Source organism: Urocitellus parryii, chromosome 2 (assembly GCF_045843805.1).
Source record: "Urocitellus parryii isolate mUroPar1 chromosome 2, mUroPar1.hap1, whole genome shotgun sequence".
NCBI lineage: Eukaryota > Metazoa > Chordata > Mammalia > Rodentia > Sciuridae > Urocitellus > Urocitellus parryii.
Window position 1 is genome coordinate 224811068 of NC_135532.1, and position 12155 is coordinate 224823222.

Consider the following 12155-nt stretch of genomic DNA (forward strand, 5'->3'; position numbering starts at 1 on the left):
TGGGTAATTCAGGGGACAGGCTGGGGAGAGGACATTTGCCTGACCCTGGGCCTGAGCTGAGTCTGGGGGCCTCAGTGAATGCTGTGAGGTGCTGGAGCCCCTGGCTATTACCCCGGGGGAGTGGCTGGGAGCTGGGGCAGGGGCCACCCAGATAGAGAATGCTTGCCTGGCATCCACACCCAGACCCGCCTCCCTGCTGGCCCAGGCTGCTCACCCAGCACCATAGCTTCCCAGTCCCCAGGTGTCCTCCATTCCTCTCTGTCCTGCTTCTGGCAGTTGGCCACACTTCACCTCGTGACATGCCCACATCAGGGCCCGAGAGCAGACCACACGCCAGTGCTGTGCTCTTCAGTTCCCAAATTCCCCTGTGGGGGAGCAGACGGGGACAGCGGCTGGGCCTGGGAAGGCCTGAGGCCCAAGATGCTTCTCAGCAGAGCCGCTTTTGGAGGGGCCCTGGAGGGCAGGGTGGCCTGCGCAGGTGCAGGGGTGGGGAAAGCCTGGTGCTTCTCTGCTGCGTCCCCTTACCTCTCCAAGATTGATTTTAGGGAAAATGCTGACCTTTCCATGAAATCTCCGAGGAAGCCGTCCAACAGAATGTCTGGTGCCCGGAAGGGTTACCATAGTGGGCGGGTGGACAAGCACAAGGCAGGGGTCCCCACTGGCTGGGGACAGTGCTAGGTGGCATGCTGCAGAGCCTTCCTGGCAAACCTCCATCTGTGTGCAGCAGCTCTTCATGGCTGGGACAAAGTACCTGAGACAACAACTCAGGGGACAGATGGCTGGCTCAGGGTTTTAGAGGGTCCTGTCTATGGGCAGATGGCTCCATGGCTCCAGGCCTGAGGTGAGGGGGAGGAAAGCCACTCAGCTGGTGGCAGCCAGGAAGCAGAGGAAGGGGCCAGGGACAGAGTCCCCAAGGCCACACCTCCAAGGACCAGGTCCCTTCAGCTAGGTCCCACCTCCCAGTAATGCCATCAAATCATTAACCACAGCTGAGGTCAGGAGCTCACAGACCTGTTGCTTCCCGAGAGCCCACCTGGGCACCAAGTGCACTGGGCACTCTGCGGGTCTGGAGACCAGGACTCCCACACGGGTGCCTCTGGGGACATTCTAACTCCCCAGGCCCCTGCACACTTGTTCAGAGGTGGGCTCATGACATCAGGAGCAGCCAGAAATGCCTGGCCCTGGCTCCCAGGTTCCCAGGACCGCCTTGGCCTTGCCACTCGGAGCATGGCCTTCTCCCTGTGCTGGGCAGCTGAGGGGACATCCATAGAGGGGACTCAGCAGGGGCTGAAGCTGAAAACAGGGCCTGCAGATGGACAGCACTGGATGTGACTTTGAGGCTGCACCGGGGCCACCCATGGGCCCAACTTTGCTCCTCACAGAGGACCACCCTCCTTCGCGGGGGAGTAGCAGCTGGGTTTTAGAAGGGCCCCACAGGCACACAATGAGGTGACTTCCCAGGGAACCTCTGAAAGCAGGCCTGCCACCAGGGCAGTGGACACACGGAGACCCGGTTCCACAGCAGGAAGCACGACCAGGAAGCATTTCAGGAGCAGCACCCACATGCTCAGGGGTCCTGTGTAGGGTGCAGGTGGGAGGCAGGTGCACAGCCAAGACCATGAAGGCCAGCCCCGAGGGGGGGCCATGTCCTGAGCACGTGGCAGCCCTCACTGCAGCGTCCCAGGTGATGGGCTCCAGAGTCCCCACAGATCCCCCGTGTCTTCGTGGAGGATGGCTGTCAGGGAACAAGCACGCACCCTCACCAAGGGCAGCCTGAGGTCTGGGGACAAAGTGGGACATGCCCCACCATCCGGGAATTCTTTCTGCTTCCTGCTTCTCTGGAGAGCTCCCTGTGAGAACAGCAAGAGCACCACAGTCCTGTCCTCCCCTGCTCAGGTGTGGCGTCCTGCCTGGAGGTGGGGGTTTCATGTCCGGACACTGAACCTGCAAGGCTCTGGTGGGAGCACTGGACCCTGTTCAGGTCAGTCAGATGTGGTCAGAGCATTATGGTGGCTTGGTTCCATTAGTGCACGCCACACTCTGGGGTCAGGACTCCATTCTCAGAGTGGACCCTTTAGCTCATCCTGCCAGATGCAGTGTAGAACCTGCCCAACTGTACAAAATCTTGGTGACCTGCCAGGGCCTTGGGAGATGCCAGATGTGGAGCCTGTCTCCTCCCCAGACAGCGCTCTAGGAGAGCAGTGGCCACCTCTGGCTGTGCTGCATACAGATTCTCAGTGAATGGTGCATCCTGGGTCACAGCCCTCACCTGTGACCTGGGTCACTGACCTCACTGAGGTCAGTCCCTGCTTTGGGGTCCTCTGGAGAGATGTAAGTCCACTGCAGCCCAGGGCCAGGCAATGGCGGAGGGTCTCAAGGGGTAGCGGAGGGGAGGGCGAGCTGGCAGCGGTGTGCAAGGACGTGGGGCAGGAGGAGGCTAGGGCAGGCCCACCCCACAAGGCCCCCGGGTGGCCAGGCGTGCGGGGTGGGGAGGGCCTCCTTCAGTCCACACGACCCTCTGTTCTAAAGATGGTGCTTTATTGAGAGCCTCTGGCACCTTGGGAAGTCACGTGTCCACACCAGACGTCCCACACAGCGACTCCTTGGTTTCCACCCTCAGAGGTCACATCCGTCCTGAAGAACGTACCAGGTCACCCACCCACAAAGGTCCCTGCCTCCGCCCTGGCCCTCCACGAGTCCAGCACAGGGCCTCTATGAGTTTCCAAGTCATGGCATGGCCATCTGCAAGTCCCCGGCCTTCAGGATGCTGGCTATTGCTGGCCCATGAGCCCAGGTGCTCTCGGTCGTGCAGGGACGGCTGCCTCACGGCTGTGGCCGCAGCCCCAGGCGGGAGACGGCACACTTGCTCTCCACCCAGCCGCTGCCCCGCCATCTGGGCCGGCTTTCTACCCCGCAGCTCTTTATATGTGGGATGCATCCTGGTCCTGGGGACACTGGGCTGGCCCCAGGCTGTGGCACTCCCACTGGGCCCCCAGCACCCTGAAGGCCTGGGACCCTTCCAGAGGGAGGCATGGGTGCAACCTGCACCCACCTGCCTATGGCCACACTGGCCTGAGGCCATGTCCCTCACTCTGGCTCAGCACCTGCTGCCTCCTGCTGCAGGGTGCTTAAAAGGGGTCAGAGAAAGAAAAGCGAAGGCGGTCCTGCCCGTCCTGCCGTGGGAACAGCCTCTGGCTGGCAGCGGTGGCCGTGGTGCGGCGAGGTGCGGGGCAGCTGTCTGGGGGCCGTCACTCTGGAAGTCTCCCTGGGTGGCAGGACCTGCCCAGCGACTGAGGACTGCAGTGGGAAAGGCCCCAGGTCACTCCCTCAGCTACCGAGACACACTTACCTCTGAGGTCGAGGTCGCACCTGCCGCTCAGGGGATGCCGCTTCCAGGGCAGCTGGGAACAAGCTTTATTGGTGAGCACAGCCCGCGGAGGCCTCCAGACCCTGAGGCCCCAGAGCAAGTCCTGGACAGTCTGATGCAGCTGACCTCGCCTGGTGTGGCGAGCAGAGAAGACTTTCCCGGTGGGGCCAAGCTTGAGGACGGAGCAGGGTCCAGGGGTGGAGTGCATGGAGGGCCCGAGCTGTGGCTGTGCTGGTGGTCACTCTGTATCCTCCCGCAGCTCCTGCTGGTGAGGGGCCTGGAGTCGGGTGCCCACAGCCTGCTGGATGGTCTCCAGCCCCTCTGTGTCCAGCTCCCGCAGCAGCAACAGGATGGCCGTCAGCACATTCTGGGGGCAGGAGAGTTGCTGACCTGGGGCCTGGCCAGCGGTACCCCTCATGGCTCAGCAGCTTGGGGCAGCTCCCTCCAGGCGGCCAACCGCACAGAGCACGGTGGGGAGAGTCCACAGAGGACACCAACGTGCTGCTGCACCCTGGCCTACTAGCCCTCAGTCTGTGTCCTTGCTTCAGCAGGGGACCAAAGCACAGAGGCTGAGGGTACCCACTGACCCACCCACAGCTGTCTGCATTCCCAAGAGGGGACACGGCTGCTCTGACAACAGAGGAGGGAGGTGTCTGCACACAGGGCTGCTTGGGGCCTGCAGGCACATCCTGGATGAAGGACCTGCGCTGACCCTGACACCTGCACCACCCCATGGGGACCTGGGGCCATCTGTGTCCTTGCTGGACATGCTTGCAGGGGCAGGGCCACCTGAGGCAGGCTGGAGAGGATGAGGCCACCCACTTCCTCTCAGGGGCAAGTGTGTGACCCAAGGACCTTGCCATGCACTTGTGGAAAACACTTCTGTCACTGGCCTACATTGCAGGGAGGTCTGTGGGACAGGCTTGGAATTGTACCCGGTGGCTCCCAGCCACACGTGGGAGATGGAGCTCACACGTAGAGTGGAGGGGGGGGGTTCTGAGGGTTGGTGGGCTAGGCTCCCACTGGTCAGAGGGTGAGTGCAGCTGAGCTGGGGGCTGTGGCAAGGATGACACCCCTGTTTCCCCAACTTTTCTCAAACAAACCAGGCCACAGGCTGGGCTGACCCAGCTGCCCCCAGGCCTCCGTGTGTGGCCACATGGCTCTGTTACTTGGGGAGTGCTTTCCCAGAGGTGCGGCCAGCGCCGTCGTGATGGCGAGCCCTGCAAGGAGGGGCCCTCGGTCTGTGTCTCTGCTCCTCCCACCCACTGTAGCTTGAGGGGGTCACTGTGACTGAGTGAAAGAGCCCTGATCTGTGATGTCAGGTGCCCCTGCCCTTCAACTGCCGGCCTCCTGGACAGGACATCTGTGAGCCCACAGGCAGACCAGGCCCTGCAGGGCTGACGCTGGGCATGGGGAGCAGTGCTGGCTGTCGCTCCCTCTTGGCCCCAGCTCTGCTCAGCGGTGTGGCTTCCTCATGACCTAGCTGTAGGCTGGGGCAGGGCCCTGGTCCTGGGCTAACTGCCCAGGGCTGGCTCGGACTCCGCACACCACACCTGGGGCTGGTGAGCAGGGCTGCTGGGGGCAGGGGGACCTGAAAGCTGCCTATCCCTAATAAAATGACACATGAGGGAAGAAACACCTCTCTCCTCCTCGGAGTGGAGAGGGGCAGGAATCGCAGGACAAGCCAGAGGCCGTGGGAGGCAGGCGGGAACTGGGCGGGAGCCCTGGAGGCTGCCTGGACTCTCACCACGTTGCCCACTTGACTTTCTTAGGTCACCAACCCAGGCTCTGTTACTGGAGATCGGGCACTGACACCGCATCCAGCCCCATCGGGACAGGAAAGGGGAAAGGACTCTGTAGGCAGCAGGTGTCTGGGGCTAACACAAAACAGACGGGAGTGTCCCGTCCTCCGCTGGCACTGACCCAGCCCTGGCCTGGCACACCTCCCTCCTTAGCCACGTCAATGGGCTCAGATCTGAAGCAGGCCCCCCGCCCTGGCCCTGGGGCTGGGTGCGCCTGTCCCACCTTGATGCCAGCCGCTCTCCCCACAAGGCCTGCATTCTGAGGGGGCAGCAGCTACCTGGCCAGGATGGCCTGTGTCACTCACCCGGTTCTTGTGGCTGCTGGAAGTGTCCCTCTGTGAGAAGGAAGGAAACTGGTCCTTGGCAGAGGGCTTCAGGCTGAGGTGGCCCTGGCTGCTGCTGGTGAGAGGGGAGGGGAGGGCCTGAGGGGGGTGGCATCTGTCACCTTGGCAAACAGTCCAGGAGACTGAACACAGGAGTGGGAGTCCCTCCGCCATAGCAGAAGTGGAAGGAAGGCCAACCCCAGTCCGGGGACTTTCCAGGTGGCTCCTGTGCAGCTCCTGAGGTGGCTCTGAGGCAGCCTCATTTCTGCACCTGGTCTCCAAACTGCCAGGGCCCAGGGCCGAGAACCCAAGCCCACTATGACCCTGACCAGGGGTCAAGGCACCAGTGCCGGCCTGCAGCCGTCCACCACAGAGCTCATTCCAAACGCACTCACGCAGTGGGGGCAGGGCCTGGCCTGCTGAGTGGAGCTCAGCCTGGCCGCTCTCCTAGGGCCACAAGAGCAGCAGGCTGCCCCCAGAGCCCCTAAGTGCCGTAGGCCAGGAGAGCCGCAGGCCAGCAGGCCTCCCAGGGACAGTGGCCTCCTGCCGGGTGGGTGCTTCCCCTCCTGCTCCTGGCATGTGTGAGTTCTGAGTCAGCACTGGAAGTGACTGGGAGTCACTCCAGAGAAAAGAGAAGCCACCCAGAAAACCCCCTCCCTCACTTTCCAGACAGGAACCACAGCAAGCCCCTGGGACTCCCGAGGACCCGGGAGGAGGCCCACTCCCCTCCAGCCTCACTCTGCCTCCTCGACGTAGCTCAGCAGGTCCTGGCTGGTCTCCTGGCTGGAGCTGATGGAGCTCAGCGTGCAGGGTGGCTCCGGGTGGCCATTGTCCATGCCCTCTCTGTCTGGGGCAGCGGTGATCTCGTCTCCCTCCGTCAGCGCCCGGGCCAGCTCTTCTTCAGTCACCGCTGCGGGATGAAGGACAGGGAAGCCAGGGCATTAGACAGCCTCCTCCCCAGTCACACACACTGCAGGCCCTGGGCCCACTGGGGCCTCCAGCACAGCCTGCTTCTGATGCAGGCAGGCTCTGTCCACTGCCCTCCACACCTCAGTCAGTGGCCAGGGACTGCTTGTGTCAATTCCAGCATCTGCTGGGAGCAGAAACCCCTATCAAGACAACAGTTTTTCTTTCATTCTTTTTGAGTGTGTGGTCCTGGGAGCTTTGCATGTGCTGAGCAGGGGCTTTGTCAGAGCTGGCCCCCAGCCCAAAAGGCAGGCCTTAAGAAAGAACAGACTGGGCTGGGCACAGTGTGCACACCTGTGACCCCAGCTACCTGGGAGACTGAGGCAGGACGATCAGAAGTTCAAGGCCAGCCCGGGCAACTTAGCAAAACTGTCCCAAAACAAAAAATAAAACTGGATGGTGGTGTGGCTCAGTGGTGACGCACCCCAGTTCTCAGATGGGCACCTGTACTGCATCCAGTGAGGTGACACTGACACCTGAGAGGGGCCAAGCAGTGTCAGAGCTGCCGTTTGACGGAGGAGACCAGAGTACCAGGGTTACAGAAGACAGGAGGAGGCAGGCAGACCTCCCCCAGGGTCTGCACCCTCATGCTGTATGGCGGCCACAGGGCGGGACACTCACCTTGGTTGTCCAGCTTCTGTAGGCCAGGAAGGTTGCGCAGCACGGTCATCCGGTAGAGGTGGGGGCTGGAGCCGCAGCACGGGTTCTCGGCCAGCCACAGCACCCTGAGGTGCGGCAGGCCCTTCAGGTAGAAGAGCTCGTCCAGGCTGGGGATGCGGTTCCGCCTCACGTACAGCTCACTCAGGCGCCGGCAGCGGCTCACAGGCTCCAGGGTGGAAACGCTGTTGACACTGAGGACCAGGACAGGCAGTGCCCTGAGTGGGCAGGTAGGGGCCTCTGTGGCCATGGGTCCCACCTCGTTCATGAGCACCTCCTGGGGCTGCAGCCACCCACCTACCTTACCCCTGGAGTCAAGGTCAGTGAAGACCCCAGTAGGGGAGAAAGCTTTAGGTACAAGGCCCCTTCGTGGAGGCCCAGTGGTGGCTGGCCACGCAGGACCTGCTCCTGCTGCCCCTCCTCTGCACTCCTGTGGGAGGAGAAGTGCTTCGCCTTCCTCTATAGGTGAGGACACTAAGTCCCCCAAGGGATCCATCACTTAGTCCCAAAGCCAGCAGAGGCCAGAGCTCCTGGCAAAACCTACACATGGGCTCTGAGCCACCCAAAGCTCAGCAACGAACCCCGGATTAAAGGGAACAAAGGCGTGGGCGTAATGTCCATTCCCTCTGGAATGGACACATCAGAGAAGCAGAGAACAGAGCAGACCCCTGTCCACCCCACCTCTACAATTAACAGTGCCTTCGCGCCCAGGTGCTCAGCTAAGGGTGGCCGCGCATCCTCCTGCATCCCGAGCAGGGGCCCAGCCTGATGTGCCAGTCCTACCTGCAGCACTCCTTCCTGGGGGCTGCCCTGTGTTGGGCACACCCCAGGAAAGGGCAGTGGCAACACACCAACCACAGAACACGCCCAGTGTCTGCAGGCAGCCCCTCTAAAGTACCCGAGTGGGCAGGAGGGAGTCAGGGGCCACGAGGAGCTCTGTCCTTCCCCTCAAGCACTCCCCTCCCCGACTGCCTGAAATGCCAGCAATGACATTTGGCTTCAAGGTTGTGATAGTCAAGGTTTCCTTACTCGGCTGGAGTCCAGTGCCTGGGAAGAGGGAACTCTCGCCAGGGAGAGGCCCTGGGATGCAGGGAAACTGGTGAGCTCCTGGAGGTGATTCAACCAGGAAGGTAGAAAAATTGGGACACTAGGTCCCTGGGGGTAGACCTGGCCATGGTGAGGGCAGGCCAGGGCAGGCAGGGCTCGTTATCAGGAGGCTCTGGGGGTGCACGGGGAATCTGGCACCCTCCCCTCCAGAAGCCACCCTCCCAGACTGTGCTGAGTTTCCAGGTTGTCCCTCATCACTTGGTCCCACAGGAGGCACATGAAGCCATCCCCAGCTTCCACACCCCAGGGACTAGAGCAACGCAGGGCCAGGTACCTGAGCGTGATCACCTCCAGGCTGGGCATCTCCCGGCATATGGAAATCTAGGGAGGAAATGAACACGGCTGGCGAATATCACTTGGCACTGGTGCCTGATGTCACTTCTCCCAGGCCAGTGGAGAAATCTGTCAGAGCCTTGGTCTACTCCACTGTGGAACCCAGGGTCCATGACTGGGCCCGCCAAGCTCTCAAAAGGACTTTATGGGGCATTCTGGGCTCAGTGTCATGCTGTCCTGTGCTGCCCAGACCTTCCCTCACTAAAGGGGAAACTTGTACTGTGACATTTTAGAACAATGTCATTGACATCAAATGCTAATGGCTGTAGACACAGAACACTACTCATTTACATGCCTCAAAGGTCATCAGGTCAGGGGACCTCAAGATACCTTCTACTGGGTCTGAGGACCTTTCTACTGACTGTCCCTGGGGTAAAAGAAAGGAACAAGCCCCTCCTGTCCCCAGAGCCAGCCCTGAATCTGGGTCTCAGACCACAGCAGCACCATCCACCCCAGGGAACTGGGCAGCTGCTGCTCAGCTGTATGCCAGTTGCCACGTTCAGGTCTTCATAGACCCACAGGCTCCAGCTCCCCACCCCTGGCTGCTCTCGGCCTGCTGTGGAGTGGGCTGGGGGCCTGACACAGGCACTGACCAAGAGGAAGCCATGCATAGAGCCCCTGATGACCATACGTCTCCTCAGAGGAAAACCAGTCCTCCCAGGACTGCTTCCGAAAGTACACTGTGACCACTCCTCTGATAGGACCAGCAAGGGATGGGATGGAAGGACAGCCTTAGCTCTGCTGCTTTAACAATTCTCTAGTGGAGAGTTTACAGTTCTGGGGAGGGGACCATTTGGAGACCATCAAAGCAATACTCACATCAGTGAGACGGCTGCCCCTGGGGAAAGAAAAGACATACTTTAATCTTATTGGAGTTGAATATAAAAAACAAGAATTTCAGGCTGGGGTTATGGCTCCGTGGTATAATGCTTGCCTAGCATGTGTGAGGCTCTGGGTTCAACTCTCAGCACCTTGTAAAAAATAAAGGTCCACTGACAACTAAAAATATAAATAAAATAAAATCTGTATTCTGTTCCTTAGAGGCTAACAGTTAGTACCAGGAACCTTCATAGCCTATTCATGGGTTGCTACAGCTAAAATAATCTACATATTTTTAAAAAATCCAAAAATTGATGACCACTAGCCTTAAGATTCTATAATTTTAATGGCACAGTAAAAAAGAAAGTTTACCTAGATAACTGGAAAATGTGTCAAAACGATGAGGTTGATGCTAGGGAATGTTTTTCAGACTAAGAAGCAGTAGGAGTTGCACCCATTATAAGACACAAAAAGATTTACTTAGTGTTCTCAGTGGCTGAACAGCAGAAGGTTAATGTCCCTCACTGGTGTACACAAGGGAATCTTTATGAAAGGCCACATCTAAAGGCTAAACATGCAACTTATGAAGCCAGCGTCAAAGGCCTGCAATGGGACTGTTGTTTCTCCCACACAGAGAAAGCACTGACCACCACGTGCCAAACAAAGAAGGGCATTGCTGAGAGCCAAGGGCAGAAGGGAAACTGTGGCCAAAGCACCAGATGTGCCTGGCAGAGAGCAAGACTTTAATTAACACAGCAGAGCTGAACCACTCCAGTTGGTTTGATGACACCACCAGGAGCAAGGGTCTGCCCTTGCGTAGCCCCCTCCCGGCTGCATTGGGTGGAGGAGTCTACTGAGTCCCTGGGGAACACCTGTAGTTCTCTCATGACCCAAGTGCAGGCTCCTGCTCTGGAAGCTCTGGTCTTCCTTGGCCAAGCCAGACTCAGCTGCCTGCCTCATGAACCTCATCGCATCTGTGTCCCCCCCTTGCTGCCACCCCCAGAGAGGGTCGCTTGGGCACAGCATTCCCCCAGTATCTAGTAACCAAGGTGCTCAGTGACTTTACCAGCTCAGTTCTCTCCCTCCCTCTAGAAAAGGTAGCAATCATCTTGGCCTTCCACCTCATCAGCAGATCTGGTACTCAATGACTGGTGGCACCTTCCAATATCAACACATCTACAGAGAGGCCATGTGCCCCTAGAGCCACCTGAAAGTTACTCAGCTAGTCCAAAGGGCAATTTTGGCGGTGTCAGGCTAGGGCAGCGTGTGGGGAGTGGGGGGCGATGCAGGCCTGCTCCAGGGGGTACAGGGGTGGGGGGCGGGTGAAAGCTCTGGAGTGACCTTTGCCCCTGATCACCAGGGCTTGCGCCGCCACGGCCGGGCAGGCTGCGGCGGATACTCCGGGAGGATGTCGCTGACGGCCAGACTTCCCGCCCCCCGCCCGGGTGGACACGCCGCACGTTGGCAGCGCCTGCGGCCCCAGCCTCACCAGCAGTTGAGCTTCCGCACGCTGTGCAGCTCCGAGGCCTTGGCCCGGGACAGGACCATCTTCCGGGTCAGTTTCATGGCGGCCGCGCGGCGCGGACCAGGTCTCGGCCGTCGCCCCTCACCCTTCACCCTTCCTCGGGTCGCTCCCAGTCCCTCGCCCCCAGTTCCTCGCGGCCGCCGAAGACGGCTCCGTGGCGGCGCGTCTCTAGGGGGCGGAGCTTGCGTCGTCAGGGGCGGATGCTGCGAGCCCATTGGCGAAGGGCGAGTGGGCGGTCCCGCGCCGGCGCAGTGAGGGCCCCTGGGCTCCCGTGGAGCGCGTGGCTCCGCCCCCTTCGTTCGCCCCGCCCCCTGGTCACTTGAGGATCCGGCATGTGTGCGTGGCGCTGGGTTCTGACGTGTTCTGACGCGTACGAGTGCGCGCGGTGGGCGGCGCTCGGTGGGGTGCTTTCCGGTTGCAGAACCGCGGCCCGGCATGGAGAGGATGGTCCCCTCGCTGCTCTGACTTACGCGACTTTAACTGTGAAACGAGGCCGGGGCAGCGCGGCGCCTTGCGCAGGTTTCCTCCCCTTTCAGGAAAGGTGCCGCCGCCCCGCGGAGGCGCAGGTGCCCTGCTAGGGCGTCGGCTCCGGCGCGCTCCCGCCGGGCCCCGCTCACTCTGTAACCGGGAGATTTGCTGCGAACAGTTCGCCTGGATTCTGGTGTTGAGAAGCCTTTCCTCGGCCAGCCCCTGGGATGTGCCTAGCAGCTGTCCGGCGCGCCTCTGGGGTTGCAGTCAGGCTACCGCAAACTCGTTTATTCTGGAAAGCCTGTCTCAGTTCTTTTTAGGATGACAACTTAAACAGCGTCACCTGGGCCATGGGGTACCGCCCTGCAGCGTCTAGGTGGCTGCTTGAGGGCGTGGGATTAGTGGGAGGAAGTCCTGGTGAATTCAGGTTCTGTTAGAGTGGACTCTTAGCGTGTTGAATAGAACACGCTTTGGGTACTGTAGCTGGGGATCCGCTGCGTTTTGCCGAACCCCTTCCCTATACAACTCCAGGCTAGACTTGACCCCGAAAGGTTGCATGAGATATGATTTTTTTTTTTAAACCAGAGACTGAACCGAGGGGCGCTTAACCATTGAACCACATCCCCAGCCCTTTGTATGTATGTATTATTTTGAGATATGTATTATTTTAAGTTGCCAAGGGCCTCACTAAGTTGCTGAGACTGGCTTTGAACTTGCCATCCTCCTGCCTCAGCCTCCTGAATTGCTGGGATTACAGGTTGTGTCATATTTGGAGGGTGCAGGAGCAG

At 60.1% G+C, this 12155-nt stretch overlaps 1 protein-coding gene across 2 annotated transcripts; it reads right to left on the reverse strand.

Moving 5' to 3' along the window:
- Positions 1-2521: 2521 nt before the first annotated feature.
- On the reverse strand, positions 2522-11079 carry Cfap410 (cilia and flagella associated protein 410). 2 transcript variants are annotated; one of them, XM_026410077.2, is made up of 7 exons: positions 10864-11079; positions 9375-9393; positions 8497-8543; positions 7080-7309; positions 6231-6402; positions 5475-5565; positions 2522-3734 (listed from the first exon to the last, which is right to left on the reverse strand). In XM_026410077.2, the coding sequence occupies exons 1-7, from the start codon at positions 10938-10940 to the stop codon at positions 3606-3608; spliced, it is 765 nt and encodes a 254-aa protein (XP_026265862.1). In that variant the 5' UTR covers positions 10941-11079; the 3' UTR covers positions 2522-3605. The 2 variants fall into 2 exon arrangements, with proteins under 2 accessions (XP_026265862.1, XP_026265860.1); XM_026410075.2 differs by having other exon boundaries at positions 5475-5568.
- Between the last annotated feature and the right edge of the window lie 1076 nt (positions 11080-12155).